We start from the raw sequence: 27,186 nt of genomic DNA, 5'->3' as shown, positions 1-27,186 counted from the left end.
TAATCGATTAGTTGTTTGATCTATAAAAATGTCAAAACATGGTGAAAAATGTGGATCAGTGTTTCCCAAAGCCTAAGAGGACGTCCTCAAATGTCTTGTTTTGTCCAAAACTCAAAGATATTCAGTTTACTGTCACTAGAAGATATTCACCATTAATAAGCTGGAATCAAAGAAATCTTATTTTTTTTAATAAAAAAATGACTCAAACGATTAATCGATTATCAAAATAGTTGGCGATTAATTGAATAGCTGACAACTAATCGATTAATCGATTCATCGTTGCATCTCTAATATGATGAGTTTATTAAATACAGCCAGTGGCTCTCAGCCTTTTTGGCTTGTGACACCTCACAAAAGAGAAGCTGTAGCTAATTGGAGCCCCTTGTCACATTTCAAATGTCAGTTTTTAGCAGTTCCACCCAAGAGACATCAGATGATCTGTGTGTTACTGAATATTACCTGAAGTTAGCTTGTACATAGATATATGATTTGTGTGCGTGAATACATTATAGACTGTATGCTGTCACCTGTGTTCTCTCGAATGCCCAAGACAAAATTCTCCTAGGGAGACAACATCTCTGAAACAGGGCCCAGGTAGGTAGGTAGGTAGGTACTGTATTTGAATTGCTTATATTTGCTTATCAAGGTTTATGAAACAAGGATATGATGTTTACATGCCCCAAACACAACTGTGACACTCAAAAACCCCAATTATTCTCAAAAAACTAATGCCCATGTAAACACACTCAATGTGCCATTGTTGCATTGCTACTGCAGCTACTAATGGACTTCAGTTTATTTAATACATTGGAGGTAAACTCTTTTTAGAGGCAGACATTTAAAGCCGGAGATGTGCTTACTACTACTTTTCTACTTACTTTTAACTACGCCGATGGGGACGCATGACGGCTGCCTCGCGTATCCTGCGTCCGTTTGGTCCATTCGTGCACAAAGGAAAGTGGGTGCCTCAAAAAGTGGACAAATAGGCATCACACATTGATATCATTAAATCCCTTAAAGTGAAAAGCTGAAGGTCGGTATGATTATGTTATTGGAGTTGTGAGACAAGTGAGATAAAACAATGGTAAGACATATGCAGATGATTGACAGATTTATTGACACATGGTATAAATCATTTGCATTACCTTGTAAAACAGGTGGGAATAAATAAAAACATAGCGAAGAAAAAAAAGATCTTGAAGGGCTACTTTTAATTTGACGAGAACAAAGCTGTGGATGTTTCCTCCTTCCTTGGCCGTTTGTGGTGGCAGTAAACGGTTTGGACAGTTCGTGGCTGAAAATGGAAGCTAAAAAGCGGTTTGTTGAATGTAAAATGAGAATAACTACCCTGGTACGGTCCTCTATCCGGCATGTTTTTGCTGTGCAGTGTGAAATAGCCACACAGCACTTACGCTTGAGTCTGTTCCTCTTTCAGTGCTTGTGTTTGGCTCTCTTCGCTGACGCTCTCCTCCTTTCTGTCCACCGCATTAGGTTCTTTCTCCTCTTCCTCCATTGTCAGTGCTAACCACGACTCTTTGTGCAGCCTCTCGCTCCTTTCCACCTCCTGAACGCCGGGTGGCGATGTCGCCTGCATGTGTGCCGGCAGGTTCTTGAACTCGTCCTCGTTCACGTCAAAGTTCTTCATCTTTGAGTCCAGCACCCACCAGCGGCCAATGAAGCCCACGTCTAGAATCCGCTTAGGGAGCTCCCTCCAGGGCACCGACAGGTTGGAGCACTGGGCTTCGTACAGCGTGGCGTCTGCGTCGTAGTCGGCTCTGTAAACCAGAGAGAGGAGACCCAGGCTGGCGTGGCGGAGCCGGCCCTCGTTGCGAAGCTTCACTAGACTCTGCACGTGGCCGTCCGAGGTGCCGTTGCGGATCCACGGTGACAGCAGGCCCAGCTGGTTGGAGAACTCCAGCAGGGTGGCGTCAAAGGACGAGCGGTCAGGTTTTGTGTAGAAACAGGCCCAGGCCCCGCCCAGCAGAGTGACGTACACTGAGGCTTTGACCGGTTGCTCCCACGAGCCCACAACCACCTCCCGACATGCCTCTTTGTAGTCCGAGAGCAGGCCGCGACACCACGAACCTACAGGGAAGGACGCAGCACAGGAAAGGATACTTAGCGGTCATTCACATCGGTCGGTCCGGGGATTGGCCGCAGAGTGGCGGTGTGGGACTGCCACTGAAAAAGCCCATTTGTGTGACGTCCTGTTGTGTTCTTCAACCCCCCAACGTATCACAAGTAGACTTTATATTTCACAATTTCTTTCCGTCTGTTAATAGATCTCAACCTTTCCGACCCCACCTAAAAGCAGCTTAGTTTCACGAGGAACGAGAAAAAGAAGAGATGGAGAGACTTTTGTCAGTCAGCTGATCCACAAACTCCTGGGCAGTTGAGTGCTTGCGTTCCGTTTGTTAAAACGTTCCTGTGGCGGCGATGGAGGCGGTGATGTTTCCTGTTTACGGATCGGGACTCTCACGCCACCTCAAAACCGACAGACAAGTCTGATCACCAATTAAATGGTTGGCCGCCGCAGGGTGACGGCGGATTGCGTTTTTCAGAAAGTGGAATCTGTCTCAACTTTTCGCCGCAGGCCGCCTGCATTTTTTTCTCTCTCGATCAGGACCGCCACTGTGTGTGTGAATCCAGCATTAGTCTGCATTCACGCAGCCTGCGTGGGCCGTCAAACGGTGCAGAAAAAACACAGGTCTTTCCGTTCATTTTGAATGGGGCTAGTGTGTTTAGGCTCGCAGCGGGGGTTGCCACAGGGGGGAGACGGAACAAAAAACTGCAGCGGCCTGCGGTGAAAAGTTGAGGCCGACTCAACATTTGGAGAAACGGAATCTGACGTCACGCTGCGGTGGCCAATCATGTAACCGGCGAACTAGTAACCACACTTGTCGGTTTTGAGGCGGTGTGAGTATCCCGTACAGTAAACAGGAAACATCACTGCCTCCATCACTGCCACAAGAAAGTTTTTAAAACGCCGAACACACTCACCCAACTGCCTAGGAGTTTGGGTATCAGCTGAATGTTTCCTGCAACAACAAAGCACCGTGGATCCGTCTCTTCTCTTTCTCCGTGTAATGAAGCTGCTTTCAAGTGCGGTCGGAAGCGTCGAGATCTAGAAACGGAAAAGAGTAACTGTGAAATATAATACTTGTGCTACATTGGGGGGTTAAAGAACACAAATGGGCCGTTTCAGTGACACTCCCACCACCGAACAACCCTGCGGCAAATCACCGAATCGCTTTTTTTGGTCTGAACCCAGCCTTAGTCCTGCCTGGTGGGGGATTTGTAAATGTATTACTAAGTCCTTCTTTAAGGGGAACTATGCAGTTTTTCTTTAGCTTAATTTACCTTAACTGAACAGCTTCGGAGTCATTGGAATGGTTATATGACTTTTTTTTTAGTTGAACGGTGGTCGTCTTGCTCCCCCCTTAGCGCCTGTGAGCGGAAAAACCACCCTTGCAACTTTCGTCCGGCAAGCCGCCGGCCTCAGCGTCAGGAAGTATCGCGTGATATCAGGTCTCGCGATGTAACGAATTGCTTCACGGCACTGCACACATACGCCCATTCAGGAACCGGCTAACAAGGTAGCAATGGAGTTTTTCACACTATCGTCGTGGCTGAGTCGGCTAAAAAGAAGCAGAAAGCTAGGAAAGAATTGTCGGAGGAACAGAGAAAGAGGAAACGGCAGACTGACCGAGAGAGGAGTCAGACACGAGTAAACATAGGAGCTGCCAAATATCTATTCTGATGCTGTAGGGGGAGCTCTATAGAGAAACCTGCCAGCAAAAAGCCAGAAAACAGCGAAGAAATGGCCAAAACTGCATAGCAGCCCCTTTAAGTTCTTACTAACTACTAGCTAGTTTCACACTAGTGATTTACTGAATTGGTTTGCAGTATTAAACCTTAAGACTTTAGGAATGTCAGTTGTCCAGACACATCTGTTGTGTCCAATTAAAAGCAATCAACTATGGTAAAATGAAATCCCTGTAGCCTCACAAGCTGTAACATTTTTTAAGTGTTTATCTAAATGATAAACTCAACTGCTAACCCTTTGGTCATGTAGTTAACACTTTGTTTATTTCTATCGGCATACATGGAGAAACATGATAATACATTAGTAGTATTCATGTAATTAAGAACAAGTGGGAAATATGAATGTATGCTAAATTGTAATTTCCCCATTGGGGATCAATAAAGAGTATAAATAAAAAATAAATATATATATATATATATATATATATATATATATATATATATATATATATATATATATATATATATAGTATAATAAACACTACTATTTTATCAACTTGTGTAGTTTCTAAATGCTTGCTCTTGGGGGAATTACTGGAATTGTTGGGTCTTTGTAAATTATAGAGCGTGGTCTAGACCTACTCTATCTGTAAAGTGTCTTGAGAGAACTCTTGTTATGATTTGATACTATAAATAAAATTGAATTGTAGTCTGACGTTATTAGAATAACATTTGTCATTTTTAAGTTATGTTTTGTCGTTTGTGTGAAAGGCAATTCAAAACCCTCTGGCTTTACTTCATTATTAAACAGCATTTAGAAGTGCCAGGTTAGATATGACAAACATATTTCATACAACTTGTTTCTGCTCAACCTAAACGTTAGCTTTGCCAGTCGGTGAGCCATGCAACAGTTGCTGAGTGGAAATATTTAGTAACAACTAATCTCTACATAAGAACTAGTTTGTGTAGTGAAACCTGTTCTAATTTAGCCATTCCTAAATCTCCACTTACTAAACACTCATGTTAGAACTAGGCTAAGGCTCTGTTCCAAACCGGTCCCTATCACGGAAATAGTGCACTCTAAAGTGTTTTCGCCAAACAGTGGAAATGTAACACGTAACATATACAGTGTACGCAACCTTTTACTCTGCTTGCTTGGTTTGAGGGTCGTATTAGAAGTATTTTTGTTTGGGTTTGTTTGTCTGTCACACAAATGTCTGTTTGAAATACCTTCCCAGATCTACTGCGGAGAATAGTGAGCACTACATCACAGCCACATACAAAAAAGAAGTTTTCGATCTCCCTAGGGCAAAAACATGTATCGTCGGTAACAGCCGCTTACCATTTCACATTTTGAGTTTCATATCTGATGTTTCTGTCAATTAAAAGATTTCAAAGATTTCAGTTTAAGCATTTATATTTATGCTTTGCATTTTAAAATTTGACTTTTTACATTGCACTTTACATTTTCAAATTATAATTTTACATTTCAACTTTGCTTTTTCAGTTTCCTTTTTCTTTTTTAAATTTAATTATGGCATGATTTTTCCTAGTAGCGTAGTAAAATAATATTTTTAAATTTGATCTCGCTTCGTTTTCTCTTTGGACTTTCAATTTGAATTATGAATGAATATATCCTCCATACTCAATGATCTTTCGAGTTTAAATAAAGGTTGAATGAACTGCTGGAGTTATTAAGTGGTATGAAAATAGATGGCATGACAACTACACTAGCAACATTATAAAGGAAGCACCAAGCTACAACAATAATACAAATATCTTGTTTACCTCCTACAAACATCATATGACCAGTGAATTGGGCAGCAGGATAAACTAATTAAAGTTAACGTACGTCGAAAGCTAGCTAACGTTAGCGGTTTCCCCTGTGTAACCTTAGCTACACTAACTAACGTTAGCTGACTCCGTTTCTCACCCGCTTTACTGTTTTTCAGCCTTTCCCATCTGCTGCTTGTGACCGGAGCTGCTGCTGTTTCTGCCGCCGCGCAGAACATCCTCCTCGCTACACGCAACGAAGCCATTTCAACGGGTTTATTCACTCGTGCGGTCACCTTCACGCACAAGAAACATGCTGGTTGTCAAGTAGACAGCTCACATGGAGCCAAAATGGCGCACCCGAAGGTGAATCGTTTTTAATCTTCCGACAGAAAACAAACAAAAACAAACGTTCCGCTTGCTGTCACTTGAACACTTTCCACGCGCTGTACATCCGGTAAACCAGATTACGGACACACATATGTGGAAATATATATTTATAAATTGTAAATGCATCCAATGTATCACCTAACATTTCCTCATCTTTGTGTGTGTGTGTGTGTGTGTGTGTGTGTGTGTGTGTGTGTGTGTGTGTGTGTGTGTGTGTGTGTGTGTGTGTGTGTGTGTGTGTGTGTGTGTGTGTGTGTTTGTTTTTTTCATCAACTAACCTTTAAAAAAAAGAAGGCGAAGTTGGTTCACGTGACTACTTTGTTTACGTGGTGACGTGTCCCGGAACTACGTTCTAGCATTTTACAGACAGCAGTTGCGCTCCTTATGAAAGACTGGCGTTAGCAGCGTATGACTAGTAGTTTTTTTTTTAAACCTATATGGACTGGGTCATATACTTACGTTAGCTAACATTCGCGTCTTCAAACAAATGAGAAACATGAGTGCTTGTGTGAACATAGCCTAACGTTAGCTTAGCTAGTGTTAGCTGTCACAGCTTTGTGTCTGACACGCCATCATCATCATCATCATCCTAATCACCACCAGGGACATCCTGCTGCGGACAGGTTGGTTTGAGCTTTGCTGGTCACTACTCAGAGTACAAAGTTAAGGGCAGAATGGTAACATGTCTTGGGGACTTTTGGGATCACTGAACATTGAAGTGTATACGTAAAAGAACTTGATAGGTGAGCTTGCTGTTTGATCAGTAAAGAGATGGTCTATCAATCAGTAAGGTCTACCCAGCAGCCTGTAGGTATGTGAACATGTGTTCCTCTTCTCCCAGGTCTTGCATGAGGTTGCTGATTGATCACTGAAGCAATGGCTAGTCCTAATGATCTACAATTCCAAGGTAAAGACTCTCCCCACTCTGCTGCAGTGTTTGTCTGTTGTAATTCTCCATCTGTCCGGCTTTGCTTTGTCCTTCCCTCCATTCCCTTCCATGTCTCAGTCTGTCATTCCTAGACTGATAGATGCACGGTTAAGGGGTTTTAAGTTAAATGTTTGGGGCCTTTTTTTTTTTAGGCAAAGTGAAAAATAGATTAAAGACATCATTACTTGACCAATACAGAAAAGAATAAACTGAAACATAGGATTGGAATTTGTAATTTTATTGTTGTATATTATTGTATTGTTGTAAGTTATTTTAAGACCGAAAGATTGTATGCTGTATTTGCATATCTATTTACTTTGTATAATATGATTTTGTGAAATAAGGGGCAGGACCAAATAAGCTATTTGCTTCCGCCTGCTCCTTCTCGAACTAATCCCTTTTATATTTTTTATTTTGTTTTTGTTTTGTTTTTTGTTGTTAGATTCTGATTGATTGTTTTATTTTATGTTTTTTTTTTTATGTCTTGCAACATTGTTGATTGTTCGAGATAAATAAATAAATGAAATGAAAGTGAAAATGATGTATTTGTTATGAAATGTAAATATATCTTAAATCAAAATATAGTTTTTACCAGGTGTACAAGGATTGTGGACAGTGCGACTGAATGGAAATAATTACAATGCGTTTGTAAACCAAAGCCCTACTACAGACTATATTTGGATTGTATATATTCCATGATATAGGTTAATGATGAATGATATTTCGTGGTACTTTGTTAACGAGACCTCCAGTTATCACAGATCCGTTATTTAAACTAGATGGTGAACGGTAATAAATGAATAAATACAAGTTCTTGTGTAAAACTGTGGTGATGCATTCACTAACAGACTAACAATAGAAGGGCGTGTTTTTTGGATAAAGACTTCAGTAAATGATGGTCCTGCTCCTCTTAACAGTAAAGGGGCATTAGTGGGGGCAATAGTCATTTTTTTAAATCGTTTTTCATGCTGAATAACTTATATCGAAGAAACTTATCAGCACATCGGTGGTAAAAACAGGATTTAAAGCAGTGCTTTTCCATGATTGTTTGTGGAGAAGCTTATTTTTTACAGATCTGTTGATTAAATCAACTAATCGCTTCGTCGACAAAATCACGTAAGTGTTAGTCATCTCTAAGAATTTCTTTAGTGGAGGAGGGGACATGAGACATCCGTTTATTTAAACTGAAACGGGGGGGTGCGTTGAACACCCTGTTGTGCGCGCAAGCGCTCTGCCTTTTTAATTTTACATACACATCTCAGCCACTAAACGGGAGAAAACGTACCTCTAAGCCTATTACGCACGTTTCACACCGTTCCGAAGAAACATATTTAACCCGGAAACCGTAGCAAAATGGTGCACCCCGTTTTGAGATTTAACGTGCCCCAAGATCAATTTACCTGAGGAGCAAGGAGACATGACATAAGGGAAATGAGAAGCACCTGGGGGGTCTACAGTAGGTTTAATGTAAACCTCAGATACAGAGACCTCTAGGGGCACTTAGGTCATCTCTGCAGGACAGGACAGCTGGGTGTAAACTACATCTTCTGCACAATGTGACATCATGACTTTGCGTAAACAAACGCCCACTTTCTTAAGCCAAGTGGCGTGTTATCTGTATGCATTTTGAGCTATCCGCGTGTATGTCTACGCTGTATACAGCGGACGTTAAATACACGCCACTTTCTAAAGCCAAGTGGTCTGTACGCATTTTGAGCGCCGTTACAGCAGACGTGTTGGGTTTAGGAAAAAAAGAACCGGTTGGGTTTAGGAAAAGAAGAACTGGTTGGGTTTAGGAAAAGAACAAAGCGACGGTTGACTTTAGGAAATGTGAAATGCGGGACACGAAGGAAATGTGTCACGTGGGACACGATCCCTGGTCTCCTGGTGAAAGTCCTGTGTTTGACCCATCCACCACCCCGACCAACCTCCCTACGCGGATTTTCGCCCTTTCATACTACTCGCTACGGCGCAAATTCACACGCAATCGCCAGGTAATGTAAGACCCCACCGGGTACCACTCATCTCCACTAAAAATAGGAAAATGAGGCTACAATTTGCACGAGATCACCAAAAATGGACAGTTGAAGACTGGAAAAATGTCGCCTGGTCTGATGAGCCTCGATTTCTGTTGAGACATTCAGATGGTAGAGTCAGAATTTGACGTAAACAGAATGAGAACATGGATCCGTCATGCCTTGTTACCACTGGGCAGGCTGGATGTGCATCCAACAAATGTCTGGCATCCAACGGAATGTTGATGCTGTCAAAAAGAAAAATTACAAACTGACAAGGGATACAAAGACGGGGTTTTCCCCAGTATATTGCAAGCCCAGCAGCCCACTGGGCCTAAGTTGCCCCCCACCAGGCCTAAGCCATTGGGGGGGAAATGTAAATGTATTTTAAGATGTTATTTAAACTACAGTTACAGTGGGGTGGCTCGGTTGGAAACTTAGGCATATTATCAAATCTCCAGTTAGCTTTTACAGCTGACTTAATGTAGGGCCCTATGGAATCTGTCTTATAGCTTTTTTTTTTTTGTCCATTATTTTGTATCACTGAAACTATTGGGCTCTACATTAATGCTGCCATCATTCTGGGACTGGCTCCAGCCGGGCCCTTGTCGAAAAAAAGACACTGAAAGAGGAAGGCAGCTCTTATGTCTGAAGAGCAAAAAGGCAAACCGGTGGTGCCTTAGGAACGGTTGATCTGTAATGGCTTTTCTCCTAAACCAGGTCCTAACCCTAATTACAGTACCATGGTTACCAAGCAATTAAGATGGGATCTGCAAGTTAAGAAGTTTCTGTAATACGGCCCCCCTGGTCCCCTGAAGTCTGGGCCCATTGTAGCATCACCACTATTACTAACTGCCTGTGTTTGTTGATGCATGTGTGCAGAGTTTGAGGAAGCGGCAGAGCTGTTGTCTGCAGACCCCGGGGCCTCCACGCTCAGCATGTCTGCCTCAAACACCAGCACTCCAGCAGCAGCAACAGTAGGAGGGGAGGATGTGAAACTAGACCTCTCAGAGGATGAGGAGGGCCGGGAGGAGAGTTCAGAGGTGAGTTAAGCATCTGTGTTGACGTATGTCACCTAGGGGTGTAATGATTAGGGCTGGGGTACCTAGGGGTGTAACGATTAGGGCTGGGGTACCTAGGGGTGTAACGATTAGTGCTGGTGTACCTAGGGGTGTAACGATTAGGGCTGGGGGTATCGTTCAAACTTTTTCGATACCAATACCATGACTTCGATACCGGTTCCTAAACGATCCTTTTAGGGCTGCAACTAACGATTATTTTCATAGTCGATTAATCTGTTGATTATTTTCTCGATTAATCGATTAGTTGTTTGATCTATAAAAATGTCAAAACATGGTGAAAAATGTGGATCAGTGTTTTCCAAAGCCTAAGATGACGTCCTCAAATGTCTTGTTTTGTACAAAATTCAAAATATATTCAGTTTACTGTCACAAAGGAGAGAAGAAACTAGAAGATATTCACATTTAACAAGCTGGAATCAGAGAAATCTTATTTTTTAATACACAAATGACTCAAACGATTAATCGATTATCAAAATAGTTGGCGATTAATTTAATAGTTGACAACTAATCGATTCATCGTTGCACCTCTAGATCCTTTATTTTCGATACCAATTTTATACAACAAAAAGAAATTACAAAATCACTTACGGCACAAATGTTTTAATATATTTTGTAGCTCCTACTCCGTGAGCCCCGTCTCTCTGTGTAACGTAGAGTTTTTCCTGCGTGCCTCTACGATGTGTAACGTTAGACAGCCAATCACAAACATTATGAGATCTTGGTAGAAGCATGCCGCATGCTGACTGGCTGACTGACGCTGGTGAGATTTACTCCTTAGGTATTGAAATTGGATATTGAATAACGAGGCATTTTTTGATACTCGATACTATAGAGGCAATTCGGTCAGTGCCAAAAAAGTATCGAATTGGGTACCCAGCCCTAGTAACGATACATCGATCTAGATAAATATATCGATTCAATCCTTAAAGATCCAATATTATCGATACAACGTGAAAATGTCGATACGTGCCGTCATCTTTAAGATGCGCCTTTATTTTGAAATTCCCACTTTCCCATTTTTATTCTTTTTATTAAAAAGAGCGGTTTGTTTTTAACTTAAATGTCTGGAAGAGCTTAGTAATGAAACTGTCAAATCATGTTTTAGTTGCTTTTTTAAAAATAAATATAAATGTAACTGACTGTGTTAAATGATCTCTAAAGAATTGATATATCGTATTGTGATTAAACGTGTGATTTACACCGCGAATGTCACCAAGACACAGGTTCTCACAAAGTCTTGATGTTTTGAGTGGACAGCAGCTGAAGTGTGTGTGTGTGTGTGTGTGTGTGTGTGTGTGTGTGTGTGTGTGTGTGTGTGTGTGTGTGTGTGTGTGTGTGTGTGTGTGTGTGTGTGTGTGTGTGTGTGTGTGTGTGTGTGTGTGTGTGTGTCCGTCCAGCTATTAGGAGGACAGAAACCAAGTGGTGGCTTCTGGACCTTTGAGTACTATCAGTCCTTCTTCAACGTGGACACAGTGCAGGTACGAGCCCCTCCCCACTCTACAACCACACTCTAGTTGTTACTGACCAACGGATACAAGAGATTCTTTATGATAAACCAAGCTCAGAGAAATACATGTACGTATTTGATCATGACATTGACTTTTAGTCTGTTTTTTTGCTTGATCATGTGATGCAGGTTCTGGACAGAGTTAAGGGCTCAGTGATGCCGTTACCTGGAAGAAACTTTGTCAAACACCACCTTAGGAGTAACCCAGATCTGTACGGTAAGCCAATTGAGATCTTCAGTGTATTATATTATACATTCTCTTTTAGTAGTCTTCATTTTCTCTAGATTTAAAGAGCCCCTGTTCAGATGGTTTATGTGCTATTAAAGCTAAATTCATAGTTGCGTGTGTAGTCGAGTCGTAGGCTGCACTAGTTGACGTGCATCGCCTCAAAAAAATGGAACTACGCGCCGGGTCTGCAGCGGCTACGGAGATGCCATGTGGAGAGACGAGAAGCGTGATTGGTCAGCTGTCGGCCGCTTGTGTTTTCTTTGACACGTTTCTGATGCCCGTTGGAGGTTGTTGGGAGTAATCAATCTCAAAATGTCAGAAAATGGTAAAAAAATAAAAAAATAAATGTGGATCGGTGTTTCGCAAAGCCCAAGGTGACGTCCTCAAATGTTCAAATGTTTTGTCCACAACTCAAAGATATCCAGTTAACTGTCACAGAGAAGTGAAGAAACTAGAAAATAGTCACATCTAACAAGCTGGAATTAGAATTTTTACAATTTTTCTTAAAAAATAACTCAAACCAATTAGCGTCTTTAATTTAAGTTAGGTAATCAAAGCAGTCAGTCAAAGTCTTCGTGTATAGTAATATAGTGTGTGTGTGTGTGTGTGTGTGTGTGTGTGTGTGTGTGTGTGTGTGTGTGTGTGTGTGTGTGTCTCAGGTCCATTCTGGATCTGTGTGACTCTGGTGTTCTCGGTAGCGATCAGCGGGAACTTGTCCACCTTCCTCAGCGAGCTGGGAAACCCCTCGTACCACTACAGACCACAGTTCCACAGAGGTCAGTCCTCCACAGGCTCTTTGATCAACCGGACAACACTTTGTCTCAGTTTTACCGAGTCATGCTGAGTCTGCTTTCTGCTAACAACAGTGACCATAGCTGCAGTAGTGATCTTCTTGTACGCCTGGCTGGTGCCGATTGGCGTCTGGGGTTTCCTCACCTGGCGGCAAGGGGCTGAGAGGCAGATCGGAGGCTATTCCTTCCTGGAGACGGTGTGTGTCTACGGCTACTCCCTCTCCATCTATATCCCCACCTCGGTGAGTCCATCGTGCATGTCAGGGTCACAATGGTGACCCTGAGGGAGGCTGTGTTCGCCATGGTCTAACAAGTTCGCCACAATGGTCTCGCTTTGCCAGAGGAGGGTCTGGTTAGTCCACACAGCATTCGGGGATGGGAGAGAAATGTGCTCTGGTTTATTGGCATTTCTTTAAACCAATCGCAATCGTCATGGGCGGTGCTAAGCTCTGCACGGTGCCTCTGCAAAATAACCTTGCAAAGGACCTTGTTTTGGTGTACGTTCAAAAGTTGTTTTAGTCGTGCAACAGAAAACTCAGACTGGACAGATAGCCTAGCTAGCTGTCTGGATTTACCCTGCAGAGATCTGAGGAGCAGTTAACCATAGTCCTCAGAAATCCACCAGAGTTTAAAATCCCAACACAAAGAAGCGGAAGGTAGCAGACATCCGGCCGAAAATAAGGACATCCGGCGGAATTTTTTTCGGCAGCTACGGAGTAATCTCGGATCAGCAGATGGAAGAACAGGAAGAAGCCCGTTAAGTGCTCAGAAAAGTTGAAATTTGAACATCTACAATTCCATGACAACTGGGGGAAAAAAACTCCACCTGCTGATATAGATCATGTCATGTGATCGAAAGCCCAAGAACAGTACAGGCGTACCTTGTAGAGATGGGTTAACCTAACCCTAGTCTGGCTCAACAGATGTACATTGCTGGGGTAAAGCCTGACATCCTGCGCCACATGTCCTTCTCCCTTTGCTATCTCTGTCTATTTTGCAAGGGCACCGTTGCTGCGTCCTAGGTCCCAGGCTACGTATTATTCTGGTTGTAGAATCATTCTTTGGCCATGTAAACAGCGCATTCGGAATACGCCTCTCAATCAGGGTTTTTACCGTAGTTTGTGACAGTTTACAGCCTCTTGCCTGTTTACAGTCAGCTCTGTGCGTTGCTATGGTTGTAGTACACAAACCAAGCAGCCAACAATTTGCAAGGCTGCGGTAGAGATACATGCCCAAAAGAAAAGCCCACATTTCTGACTGGATGAAGAAACACAGCTACTTTTAAACATTATGAAAGACTTGGATATCAACAGGTTTTTGGATATGCACAAACTTCGCGACGCCGACGTTTTCAAGAAGGCGGTTGAAGGAATGAAAGAGGGAGGCTGTGTTCGCCACGGTCTAACAAGTTCGCCGCCAGTGGAAAACTTTTTGAAAAAATCCTACTCTGCACGCCTGCATGTAAACGGGTCAACGAATATTAGTGGAATATTGACTTTCATTAGCCATGTAAACAGCTTAGTCGGAATATTGTCTTTAAGGGCAAAGACCGTAATAATATGTGCACGTAAACGTAGTCAGTGAACAACATGTAACCCTGTCATCTCCAGGTTCTATGGATCATTCCATTTGAGTGGTTGCGCTGGACACTGATCGTGGTTGCCATGGTGATCTCCGGCTCCGTCCTGGTCCTCACCTTCTGGCCTGTTGTCCGTGAGGACACCAAGGTGATGGCGGTGGCGACAGTTGTGACCATCGTGGTTTTGCACACGCTGCTGGCTGTCGGCTGCAAGGTTAGTGAGCTCCTTGGATTGGCCCTCGTAATACTTGGTAGGCTGTACCGAAACGTTGCCTGTTATTAAACTTTATATATCTTTTGCAAGTTAGACAGTGTGCGGGAGTTTTCTTTATTTTTCCGACTGCACTTAAAGGCGGCTTTGGAAAAAGAGAGAAAATAAAATGCAACAAAGCGGCCACTTTGTCATTGCAGGACACAGTCACCTGTTGTTACACAAACTCCTGGGCAGTTCAGTGCTTGTGTTTAGTTTTTCTACCTTCGTAGTGTTTACAACTTTTTTACTTAAATTTTACGGAACTCGCACGCCGCAACTGACGAGTCTGATAGCCGCCAGTTAACGCTGCATGATTGCCCACCGCAGGATGACGTCGGGGTTGCTTTTCTCCAAAAGTTGAATCTTACTCAACTTTTTGCCCAGACATTCAAAACAAACGGAAAGAGCTGCGTTTTTGCCAGACTGTCTGACGAGTGACAACCGACACAGTGTTTGTGAATGAATGCTCAGCCAGCGCCTCGCTGTATTTGCATTATGCACGGTCGTACTAGCTTTACCTTTTTATCAAATCGCCTGAAAACGACGGCAGGCTGCTACAGTATAACCACACAGACCTCTACACACATCAGACTGCTCACTTGTAATTCAACATTACAGTTCTTGGCTGAGGTGGACGACATGGCGCTGCATAAATTAGCTAGCGGCTAGCGGAAAATTAGCAAGCAGCTTAACCCTTGTGTTGACTTCGGGTCACATTGACCCGTTTTGAATTTTTGTTTTATATCAGAAAATATGGGACGTAGAAATAAGCGCTGAAAATATGTAGAAGAAAAATTAAAAAATTTAAAACGTTGGAAAAAGCAAAAACAAACTGTGAAAAAAAGGTTGAAGGGAAGACAACACAAGGGTTAATCCCGACAAAACACCACAGTAAATTTCAGCCTGCATGCACGTTTAAAAAAAAAATTAAAAAAACACAAACAAAATTCGAATCCCAAAATTGAAAATCGAAAACCTGACCATTGAACGAATATTCACATTTTCGGAGCCAGCCCTAATCAGTTGTACACATTAAACCTTGACGGAGTATTACAAGTTTTCCCTTTTCTTTCAGATGTACTTCTTCCAGACAGCGGTCCACGTACCGGCAACGGCCCCTACAACCCACCCAGTTCCCATAGCAACGGCCACCAAAGCCCACTGACCAATAGGAAGGAGGAGAGAGGAAATGAAGGATGTCTCTGTTGTGTTAGGAATCACATGCAGATATTAAACCATGTATAGACAGGCGGGCAGGTTTAGGCAATGTTGATTATTGTGTCATCTGTTCAATGCTGTGTGTGTGTGTGTGTGTGTGTGTGTGTGTGTGTGTGTGTGTGTGTGTGTGTGTGTGTGTGTGTGTGTGTGTGTGTGTGTGTGTGTGTGTGTGTGATGGATCCTGAGGTGGTTCTACTCCGAGTGAACTAGCACTTGTCCACTGCAATAATTGTACATTTCTACTGTGATGTTTCAGGAAGTGGTGCATCTTCTCAGTCTAGCATGGCTTCCTTAACGCTGTGATTCCCCGTGAAGATTCAAACACGAGTTTAAAAGAGACGCACTCATCACTTCTAAACTAAATACAATCATAAAACAAACTGCTACCGATCATTCCTTCTTACGAGGTATCGGATGGACAACGCTTAGAGAAAAGAGTTACACCAGGCTGTGGCATCACGTCAGTACTTGTTAACTGGATAAATTCATTATTTGTTTTCAACAAAAGGTGCTTATCCAAGAAAGTGATGACAAGGCAGTTTGTGAAATTGTGCACCCCTCTCTAAAGTTGTTTAAACTTAACATTTGTGAGGACAGTAAAACTAGGGGCTGCCGCCATGATTGTTTTTGCTTAAATGAAGCTGATGATTATGTTATTGTTTAGTTCATAAAGGAATGGAAAAAAACTGTCTTAAACGGGACTTTACATAGTTTGTTTGAACGGCTCCAAATATAGAAGAATCGGATCATTTAAGTTATTTACTATCCGATCATTTAAGCTATATAATGTAGGTGACTACAAGGCACTAATGCGTGAGCTTTTTTTTTTCTTTTTTGCTCTTCCAATTATGTTACATTGCACAGCACAGACCTGTTTCTGTGACATGTCAAAATGCATTCCATGAAACAGGCCAATTGCCATCCCATTTGGGTAGATGCTAGATCGGATCCGCTGGACGTGTCGACATAAAAGGATGTGCCTCGTGGCCCGCCTTATTTTGCCTCCGATTGGCATACCCTTGGATTCTTCCCCTAACCATATACCTAAACCTAGTCTCGCATTGCCAGACCTTCCTCCACAGCACTGCAGAGGAGGGTCTGGCTAGTCCACACAGCATTCCGGGATGGGAGTAAAACGTGCTCTGGTTTATTGGCATTTCTTTAAACCAATCACAGTCGTCTTGGGCAGTGCTAAGCACAGGACGGTGCCGCTGCAAAATAGCCTCGGGAAGGAACTTGTCAACACGTGTACGTTCAAAAGTAGTCTTAGTCGTGGAACAGAAAACTCAGATTAGACAGATAGTCTAGCTAGCTGTCTGGATTTACCCTGCAGAACGCCAACACAAAGAAAGAGGAAGGTGACGGACATCTGGCCCAAATGAGGGACATCCGGCGGCACCGGAGCAATCCTGGAAGTGGAATGTCGTGGATATAGACTAACCTAAACCTAACCATGTCGACACTTCCAGCAGATCCAATCTAGCATCTACCTTAAATTGTGTTGCCGAAAGTGTAAGAACACGTTTTCCCATGTAATCAGACAAGAGCCGTCATAAATACTTTGGTTTCTGACTAAATAAGGAATGACATTCTCACGAGCTTCAGCTGTACTTTGTGTTCAATGCTAATTAGCAAATGTTAGCATGTGAACACGCGCAGCTAAGATGAACATAGTACCTACATCACTAAGCACTACTACTAAACTGTCAGCATGTTAGCATTTTTAGTATGCTGAAGTTAACAGCTCAGTTGCACAGCCGCATAGAGAGACTCAAGATCCCTAAGTCTCAGTGCTTGATAACTGACATGTCTTCTATTAATCAATTAGCCTACTATAGGAAGGAAGCCATTCCAGACGGTAGTGCGGGGTTATGAATGTGTTTCAATCATAGACTGTAACGAACTTAGACTGGAGACGGGCTCCTGCTGATGACACCACTCCTGCCTGTAAGAAACACAAAATGACTCCAGTTGCTTTGATTGCATTTAGGAGTTATTGTAAATTGAGAAATAGGTTTATGTCTTCAGAACTATTTATTCCCTACTGTAATGCTGTTTAGGGATTTTTGTTAATAAAGTTAAGAGTGCTTCATCCCGTGTCTCATCGTTATTGAATGACTACGGTCACTGTTATCGATGACATCGCATTCCACGGCTCCATGGTATTTCCAGTATGATGTCAGGCACTTTATTTGGGTTACCTACAGTGGTGGGAGAAGTATTCAGATCCTTTACTTAAGTAAAAGTAGCTAATATCACACTGTAGAAATACTGTTACAAGTAAAAGTCCTGCATTGAAAATGTTACGTAAGTAAAAGTATGTAAGTGGTATCATCAGGAAAATGTACTTAAAGTATTAAGAGTAAAAGTACTCAATGCTGAAAAATCCTCACATTTTAGAAACTGGAAATGATCCAAACAGTTCTGTCAATCAACTAAGTGTTTAATCTGCTAATCATTTCAGCTGGACTTGTTGTTTAATTTATATAAAAAACCTCATATTTTATAAAATGTGTTTTGTGTGCAAAAGTCTTAATTTGTAAACTAGTAATTAAAGCTGTCAGATGAATGTAGTGGTTTAAAAAGTACAATATTTCTCTCGTAATGTAGCGGAGTAGAAGTAGAAAGTGACATGAAAAGAAAAGACTCCAGTAAAATAAATGTTTAAAAAACTGGTATGAATTTTCGAGGGTCACTTTTTTGCACATTTAAAACAATATTTGTCAACTTAGAGATATTTTAAATAGTTCAATCTAAATATTAAATCTAAATCTAAATGTTAAATCTAAATATTAACTCTAAATCTAAATGTTAAATCTAAATATTAAATCTAAATTTAAATGTTAAATCTAAATACTAAATTTAAATGTTAAATCTAAATCTGTTGAATCTAAATGTTAAATGTTGAATCTAAATGTTAAATGTTAAATCTAAATGTTAAATCTAAATATTTAACTAATATGCACATTCAAAATGCATCTCGAAACATTTAGATTTAACATTTAGATTCAACATTTAGATTTAGATTTAACATTTATATTTAACATTTAGATTTAACAATTAGATTTAGATTCAGCATTTAGATTTAGCATTTAGATTTAGATTTAACATTTAGATTTAACATTTAGATTTAGATTTAACATTTAGATTTAGCATTTAGATTTAACATTTAACATTTAGGTGTAACATTTAATATTTGGATTTAACTATTTAAAATATCTAAGTTGACAAATATTGTTTTAAATGTGCAAAAAAAAAGTGACCCTCGAAAATTCATATTAGTTTTTTAAACATTGTTTGAAGCTAAATGTGACAAAATGTTGCTGTTATTTTCAGCGTGAGCTGCTTTACAAACGGCACCCCATATACATGTACCTCAAATATGTACTTAAGTACAGTACTTGAGTAAATGTACTTAGTTACATTCCATTGGTTACCTACAGCCAAAAAATAAGACAGAACAGCTGTAAAGGAACACATCAAAACGTTTCAGAAGCCATGACGCAAATCATTTTTCATTTGTAATCATGTTATCTCAAGATACTTTTTTTACGACTATTTTGATCTTGAAATGCTTTGTGAGACAAAGTATTGATACTATACAGAAGCATGATTACGTTTGATATGAGGCATCAGAAATCATGACAGAGCAGGAGAATCAGCCACCCAGCAGCAGTGGTGGAGGCACTCAGCACCACCATGTCTCAGGTTATCAGTTCTTTCTTTTTCTGTTAAAAGTCAGCGTGAGGCTTTTTGGAAATGAAGAATAAATGGTCTAAGCTGAGCACGTGATATTATCACCACTGTTCATTTCTCTCTGTCACCCTCAAACTACAAAGAGGAGGCTTCAGTCAGCCTCGTGAACACCCTAACTTCTATACCTCTGAGTCAGAGATTTAGATTTAGAGCAGGGGTGGCCAACCAGTTAGGTATAAAGAGCCACAAAAAAAAACTCACCATAGCAAAAAGCCACACAACACATGCACGTCCACACTACAACAGCAACAGTGTCTTCCAGATCTAATGACAGTCATAATACATAGCAGTTTTCATAGTTTTTTTTCTCACTTAGATTGACTCAGTGGGAAACCTGACAGTCTTTGTTATCCATAATCCTTTTCAGGTCTTGCTTGAACTCGGTTGTGGCCACTCGAAGAACTCTCTCACTCATTTGTCACTAAAGGGGCTTTCAAACAATCGGATTCAGCAGTGAAAGGGTTAACGAGGAAGGTGATCTGTGGCCGCTGTTTTTCCTCAGGTTGCGGAATCTGTCCTCAAAACTCTGCTGCATTATTTTCCATTTTAAAATAATTGGCAGTATTGGCAGATGCATTCAAATGTGGTTTTTTTTTACTTATCTGAAATACTGTATGTTTCAGAAAAGTTAAAAACAACCAATGACACAGCCCCCAGCCACACAGTAAGAGCCTCACAGGAGCAGGCAAAGAGCCGCATACGGCTCAAGAGCCACAGGTTCGCCACCCCTGATTTAGAGATTTAAAAGAAAAAGTAAAAATATGAGAGCTATTTAAACAGGCTGAGCCAGCAATAATGGGACTTTGTAGGAAGAGTTATTTGGTGCTTTGTGTTTCATTGCAGTAAACTTGAGAATATGTTTGTCATTTTCGTATGTTAGTACATAATATCAAACAGTTTGAAAAACACATGCATGCACGCACGCACGCGCGCGCGCGCGCGCGCACACACACACACACACACACACACACACACACACACACACACTTGATTTATATATATATATAATCAAGTATATGATATTCTGAACATGAAAGGGGGAGAAAGCCTATTCAATCTGCTGTTCTCGGATCTGTTTTGTAACATTCATAGGTGGAAATATATGGGATGAAATAGGCATCAGTTTTCACTGGACTGAAATAAATACTCTGTTTTTATCCAATGGTACCAACTCCCTGAGAACCCATACCTTCAGGGGCTTTTCTCAAGTGGCGTAAGCTGGCCAGTCCGCTCGCCTGGGGAGTGAATTACCACGACATCGCCGCAGATGTTCAGCAGATTTTAAACAAAATAAAAAATAAAACATCTCCACCCCAAGCAGAAAAAACATTCCGCTTAAAGGGTAACTACCGTTTTTTTTTTCAACCTGGACCCTATTTTCCTATGTTTTTGTGTCTAAGTGACTGATGGGAACAACAATCTTTGAAATTGGTCCAGTATTAAGCAAGATCGCTGCAGTCGGCAGTGGCGAAACAAGCTACGTGTACCACAATGTAAGTTAATAGTCCAGCTTGTATATTTACCTTCACAATAGTGTTGTTTTGCCACTGACAGGCTCAGATTAATATTCTAAGTGTCTGACAACATTATGGAAAGGATCCCTTCAGAGATAGACCTTTAAAACATCTTTGAGAACTTTCTGTTTAACCAGAAACAGCTCTCTGCATTGGCTTCCTGTAAAATCCAGGATTGAATTTAAAATCCTTCTCCTGACCTACAAAGCTCTAAACCGTCAAGCACCATCATATCTTGAAGAGCTCTTAGTACCTTATTGTCCCACTAGAGCACTGCGCTCCCAGAATGCAGAGTTACTTGTGGTTCCTAGAGTCTCTAAAAGTCCTCTCCTGTGGAACCAGCTCCCAGTCTGGGTTCGGGGGGCAGACACCATCACCATATTTAAGAATAAACTGAAAACACTCCTCTTTGATGAAGCTTATAGTCAGGGAGCGAATAGAGTAGAGTAGAGGGAGGCAGGCCAGTACAGCCCGATCCGGTTGGGGAGAGTTCTAGCCCGACCAGGCTCCTCTCCTTAACCTGCCTCTCTTAGTTATGCTATTATAGTTCTAGACTACGGGGGAGGTTCCTTCCTTCCTGTGACACACTGAGCTGCTCTCTCCTCTCTCTTTCCATTTGTTTCCATTTGTGTGCATCCTTGCCCCAGAAATGCTTGTTACTAACCTAGCTCTGGGGAGTTTACTCCCCGGAGTCCTTATGTTTCTTTTCCCGCCCAGAATATTCCCTTGGATTAGGGTGGCACCACGATCTTGGTTGGAGCTGTCACTGTGGTCCAATGCTGTGCAATGCCCTGCACTGTCCGGCGATACTCTGCAGTGTCCGGCTGCGTCCGGCTGCGTCCTGCCAAGTGTCTGCGTCTTGCTACGTCCACCCATGCTGTGCTGTGCCACGCTACATCCTGGAATGCCCTTCAGTGCCCTGTTATGACATGAACTGCTATGACTACCATTTGTAGTCACTGTTCCATTATCTTTGTGACTATTATTGCCACTGTTCATCACATCCCCAACCGGCACCGTCAGACACCGCCTACCAAGAGCCTGGGTCTGTCCGAGGTTTCTTCCTAAAAGAGAGTTTTTCCTCGCCACTGTCGCATTAGCCACTGTTAATGCTTGCTCTGGGGGAATTACTGGAATTGTTGGGTCTTTGTAAATTATAGAGTGTGGTCTAGATCTACTCTATCTGTAAAGTGTCTCGAGATAACTCTTGTTATGATTTGATACTATAAATAAAATTGAATTGAATTGAAGTCGCTAGCACTAAACCCACCAGACTCTATTTAAAAAAGCAATACATTTAGCGTGTATAGAGCCAACATATTTTCACATGTAAATCAGTAAACTATGGGTTTATTTCAACCAAAACTAGAGTTGTGATGGTTGGAAAAGAGGAAAGACGGCCTGAAACAGCTTTTCATAGTTTTATTTTGTTTGTCGACTTTGACTTTGAGTGTGTTTTACGATGCTAAAATTACTGTTTATTTACATAGAATCTGGTGGGTTTAGTGAACGTGATTTGGCACGTTTTTATGTTTAAAAAAAGGATCTTATCCTTTAACAGAAAGGTTGACCTCCTTAGAAATCCTTTCCATAATGTTGACAGACACTTAGAATATTAATCTGAGCCTGTCAGTGGCAAAACAAGCACTTTTGTGAAGGTTAATACAAGCTTTACAAGTGCCCCATAACTTACAGTGCAGCTTATTATGCCAGGCAAGATAAAGACACCGACGAAAAACTTGCGGCTGGCCAATTCTCCATTATACGGCTCACCAAAAACATTCGTTGGCCATGACAGATGGCGAGCAATCCTGCAAATGCCAACATTTTGGGGCCGATTGGTGGGGCTTGTTGTGGACTCAGATTTTATGTATATGGTAATGTGTTCTTTATATTTGAGCACCTGCCCCTTCAGAGGTCTCTGCACGGCTCTGGCCTGCTCTACTGTTCTACCGCAACTGTCACATGGTGCTGAGAAAAGAAATTGAGCTGAAGTTGAAGTTTCAATTTTACATATAAGTTCAACCACAGAGCCACAGACAAAATGTGTCAGCATGTTCACATCCGTTGTCTCCTCCGTTTTAAAAGTTCCTTGACTTCAATGCAGCAGCCAGGATAAAAACAACTTAGTTAGGTTTAGGAAAAGATTGTTGGGGGGGTCATGTGTTGTGTGTTGTGAGTCAGCATCTGACGCTGAGGGCCACCGACCAACCGTCAGTATTTGACGAGTTGAAAGACAGAATGGCTTGTTTCCTCTGTGTTTACTCTAATGGGTACATTTAAAAAATTGACCAGCCAGCTGGCTTGCTAGCCCAGGCTAGCAGAGTCAGCAGGACACTAGTCTCATATTGCCAGACCTTCCTCCACAACACTGCTGAGGAGGGTCTGGCTAGTCCACACAGCATTCCAGGATGGGAGAAAAACGTGCTGTGGTTTATTGGCATTTCTTTAAACCAATCACAATTGTGATTGGTTCGTCATGAGCGCCGGACGGAGCCCAATGGCGCTGCAAAATAGCCTCGGGAAGGAACTTGTTTTGGTGGAACGTGTACGTTCAAAAGTTGTTTTAGTCGTGCAACAGAAAACTCAGATTGGACAGATAGTCTAGCTAGCTGTCTGGATTTACCCTGCAGAGATCTGAGGAGCAGTTAACCATAGTCCTTAAAATTCCAACACAAAGAAAACGGAAGGTAACGGACATCTGGCCAAAAAGGACATACAGCGGAATTTCTGGCAGCAACAGAGCAATCTCAGAAGTGGAAGGTCGCGGATATAGACTAGCAGGAGACTGGCAAATTGATTTTCCAATCCTGATGAGAGGCCTATACGTGACATCACATTCCAACGTCAAGCACATAAAGCACAACTTATATTTGTAAAATAGAAAATTCACCATACATTTTGCAAAGCTGACGGAGAGGCGACTGGACAGAATATTCACCTTCTAGCCTATCAACATACTCTACACCTTCTACAACAACTGGCAGGCTCTATAGGGTCTCATTCAAATATAAGTATTTGACTGATGCATGATAGAAGTACTCAATGATGCTGTAATCTATGAGTAAAGGGGAAACATGTCTGCTTTCTGACTTCCACACATGGTGCTGAGAAAGGAAATTGAGCTGAAGTTGAAGTTTCAATTTTACTTATAAAAGTTAAACCACAGAGCCACAGAAATAGCGTCAGCATGTTCACACGTTTTGTCTCCTCTTAACTTCTTTGACGTCAATGCAGCAGCCAGACTCCTGCCAGACGGTAGGCAGGTTAAAATATTCTACAAGCTTTCAATAACAGGTAAGATTCCTATGTTTGACCTTGTACGCTTGCTTATGTAGATATCTGCATTTAAAATTGTTATTGTTAAAATGATTGGGGGTGTTTGTTGTTAAAAGAATGGGGATCCTTAGCTTCTACTGATGCTTTTGGTAGTCCGTCCCCCTGGGTTTCTTTACCATTTAGTGTAGGCTACTTTCAATTTAACTCATAACAAAATGGACTTTTTTCCCCTAAATACTTCCATCTTCTTTGGATTGTTTAGAGCTCAGCTGAAGAAGTTTGATGACCCAAGTTGTGTTACCACATTATGATTATATAATCATTATTAGCTCAATAGTCTTCTTCAACAAAATAAAAACAACACATCAGCTGGAACTTCTTGGTTGCCAATACTTCTGAACTTTATTTTAACTAAACATGCATGTATTTATAAATATGATTTAGACAAGCACTGATGGTTAGTGAGTGGGTTAATAGATGTTTTAATAATACTGCAATTTATGATTAATTTAGGCAGTTACTAGGTAAGGATCAGGTCTGACTTCATTTAAAGTGAGAAACACGTATTAATACAGTAATTCTTGACTAATTCAGGTAGTTAGAAAGCCTTTACTAGTTGTTAGTTAAGTATTTTGTGTGAGCTCATCTAAAGTGAGGCCTGTCTATGCCTCACAAAGCATACACAAAGGAGATTAAAAAAGGCCAGCAGTACCTTAATACTCACAAAAGTCTCCTTTATCTTCTAAACTAAGTTTGAGTTCTTCCTATTTCTACAACTACAGTAGCACTTTCTCAATGGTCTTGTGAACCATCAACAGCTCCATAATAACTGGGTTGTAATTTATGTAATTCCTAATTTGGAAATGGTAACTCGTCATTAATAACGTATGAAAATATAATCATTAAACACATTATAGATGAGCTTATCAAATCAAGAATAAAACATGTGTTACTGTGTTTATGAATTACATACTAATGTTTAAAAATGTCGGAACAATGCTTTATAAATGATTAATTAAGCATTTACTGATACTTAACTAATGCTTCATAGTGTGTAGTTATTATAAAGTGTATAAAGGGTTTTAAAGTGTGCTTCTGGGTGTGAAAAATGAAGCCAATGCGGAAGTGACTTAAACCTGCATACCACTGGTTGCAAAAATAAGTCAGTTTCTATAGAAGTCTATGAGAAAAGTATCCTACTTCGAACTCGATTTATTACCTCAGAAAACATTTTCATGAGTTTATGGTCTCAATTGCTAGTTTTATGTAGACCAAGATTATGTGTGGGGCTTTTATGGCCTTTATTGATAGGAGAGCTTGAAGACAGGAGAGGGGAGAGAGAGGGGGGATGACATTGCAGCAAAGAGCCGCTGGTCGGATTCAAACCTGCGGCTGCTGCCAGTGACTCACTCTAATGGGTGAGCTAGAGGTTACCCCCAATTGCTAGTTTTAAGTCTTCTTCAATACAGCATGATGTTCATTTAGTAAATTATGGTCCCATTTATTTTAAAAATAACCATAAAGCAGGGGATACTTTAGGGGGCATGGCTACACACCGACCTGTCAACCATAATGGAGGCTTAGCAATGCTAACCATGGCACTGTGTATATTAAAATAGACCTGAACTTGTTTTTGGGTGTTGTCCGTGTTTTCAACTTAAACTTTGACCCTCTCACTGTGGGTTTCACTCTACCGAATAATTAGTTAATTGGAACATTTTCGCCGCCTAAAATGTCTTGTTAAGCGTTCTGCCAACCAAGCTAGCTAGCTACTGCTAGTGTTAGCTGGTAACTTAAGGGAAAGTTTGCTGATATTCTGTACTGCAGTACATGCAGATGAATGGCGCCAGTACCCAGAGGTCCGTATTTACCCGTCGGTAAACCTCCAATGGATGCCTTGCTTCAGAAGGGTTGAACATCTGAAAGTTCCCCTCTTTAGCATTTAAATTAGCGCAACGCCATTGCAGAAACATCAAAACAACACTGGCTCAGCATCATCATCCCCAACTACACCCTCTCATCAAAAAATCATCACGTCTGGTTTCAAAAAACAAGATGGTGACCGCCAACTTTCTAAACTCAAGGCTTCAAAACGGCAGTCTACAAACCAATGGGTTTTAAAGCAGCCATATTATGCTCATTTTCAGGTTCATAATTGTATTTTAAGGTTGTACCAGAATAGGTTTACATGGTTTAATTTTCAAAAAACACCATATTTTTGTTGTACTGCACCGCTCTCTCTCACTGCTGCAGATCATCTTTTCAGCTGGTCTCTGTTTTAGCTACAGAGTGAGACCTCTTTTCTTCTTCTTCTTCTGTACTATCTTTGATTGCACTGCACATGCTCAGTAGCTCAGATGTAGATCATGTCAGCTAGCTAGCTCCATAGACAGTAAAAGAAAGGCTGTTTCTACAACTTTGGTCAGTTACAAGGCAGGATTAGCTGGGAGACTTCTAAATGAGGGCGCACATGGAAGTAGTTCTTTTGTAGATTATGGTGAACTTGTGTGTGTTGTAGCAGTGCTTTGCTATTGAGAATGAGGTAGCATGCTAGCGTTAGCATTAGCGTTAGCATGCTAATGCTATGAGCTAATGGTTGCGGTTAGCCTGCTCGTTTCAGCTTGTGACGTCACAAGCCGTGCCGATTTCGAACAGCTCACCCAGAGACTGAAGGCAGGACACATTCAGAAACCGTATCTCACTCTAAACAGCATGGATGGATTTTTTTCAAAGTTTGTATGTGTGTGGAAGCACCAGAGACACAACATAACACACCAAATCCCAGAAAAAGTGTTTTTTTCATAATATGGGCACTTTAACAGGCAGAAAGCTTGAACATAACCTGGCTCGACAGGAGAGGGGTTAAAGTAGAGAGATGCACAGCAACGACAATAATACCTAACTATATTAAATATAGAAATATGACTCATAATTATAGCAGTGGGTATTATCAGTGGGGTTTCTCATTATGGGTTATTGTGTGTAGAACTAATTGCCAAGAAAGTACATTTAATCCATATTAAAATGATTCTCTGTGAGTGAAGATGTCTAAATACTGCATTTTACATCCACAGCAGTCACATTGGTGAACAATGACAACAGAGGAC

At 41.3% G+C, this 27,186-nt stretch overlaps 2 protein-coding genes across 4 annotated transcripts; one reads left to right on the top strand and one right to left on the bottom strand.

The window, feature by feature from the left end:
• Nucleotides 1-1,094: 1,094 nt before the first annotated feature.
• On the bottom strand, nt 1,095-5,953 carry timm29 (translocase of inner mitochondrial membrane 29). Of its 2 annotated transcripts, none has more exons than XM_031318346.2 (2): nt 5,699-5,953; nt 1,095-2,085 (listed from the first exon to the last, which is right to left on the bottom strand). In XM_031318346.2, the coding sequence occupies exons 1-2, from the start codon at nt 5,802-5,804 to the stop codon at nt 1,409-1,411; spliced, it is 783 nt and encodes a 260-aa protein (XP_031174206.1). In that variant the 5' UTR covers nt 5,805-5,953; the 3' UTR covers nt 1,095-1,408. The 2 variants fall into 2 exon arrangements, with proteins under 2 accessions (XP_031174206.1, XP_035854864.1); XM_035998971.1 differs by lacking the exon at nt 5,699-5,953 and adding an exon at nt 5,554-5,679.
• A 311-nt stretch (nt 5,954-6,264) lies between these two features.
• On the top strand, nt 6,265-15,645 carry yipf2 (Yip1 domain family, member 2). 2 transcript variants are annotated; one of them, XM_031318334.2, is made up of 9 exons: nt 6,265-6,671; nt 6,770-6,835; nt 9,754-9,914; nt 11,351-11,431; nt 11,590-11,677; nt 12,349-12,465; nt 12,556-12,722; nt 14,091-14,273; nt 15,388-15,645. In XM_031318334.2, the coding sequence occupies exons 2-9, from the start codon at nt 6,805-6,807 to the stop codon at nt 15,475-15,477; spliced, it is 918 nt and encodes a 305-aa protein (XP_031174194.1). In that variant the 5' UTR covers nt 6,265-6,671; nt 6,770-6,804; the 3' UTR covers nt 15,478-15,645. The 2 variants fall into 2 exon arrangements, with proteins under 2 accessions (XP_031174194.1, XP_031174185.1); XM_031318325.2 differs by having other exon boundaries at nt 6,266-6,551.
• Nucleotides 15,646-27,186: the final 11,541 nt, after the last annotated feature.

Source organism: Sander lucioperca, chromosome 2 (assembly GCF_008315115.2).
Source record: "Sander lucioperca isolate FBNREF2018 chromosome 2, SLUC_FBN_1.2, whole genome shotgun sequence".
NCBI lineage: Eukaryota > Metazoa > Chordata > Actinopteri > Perciformes > Percidae > Sander > Sander lucioperca.
Note: the sequence above shows the minus strand (reverse complement) of the source record. Positions and strands in the feature narration are given on the sequence as shown.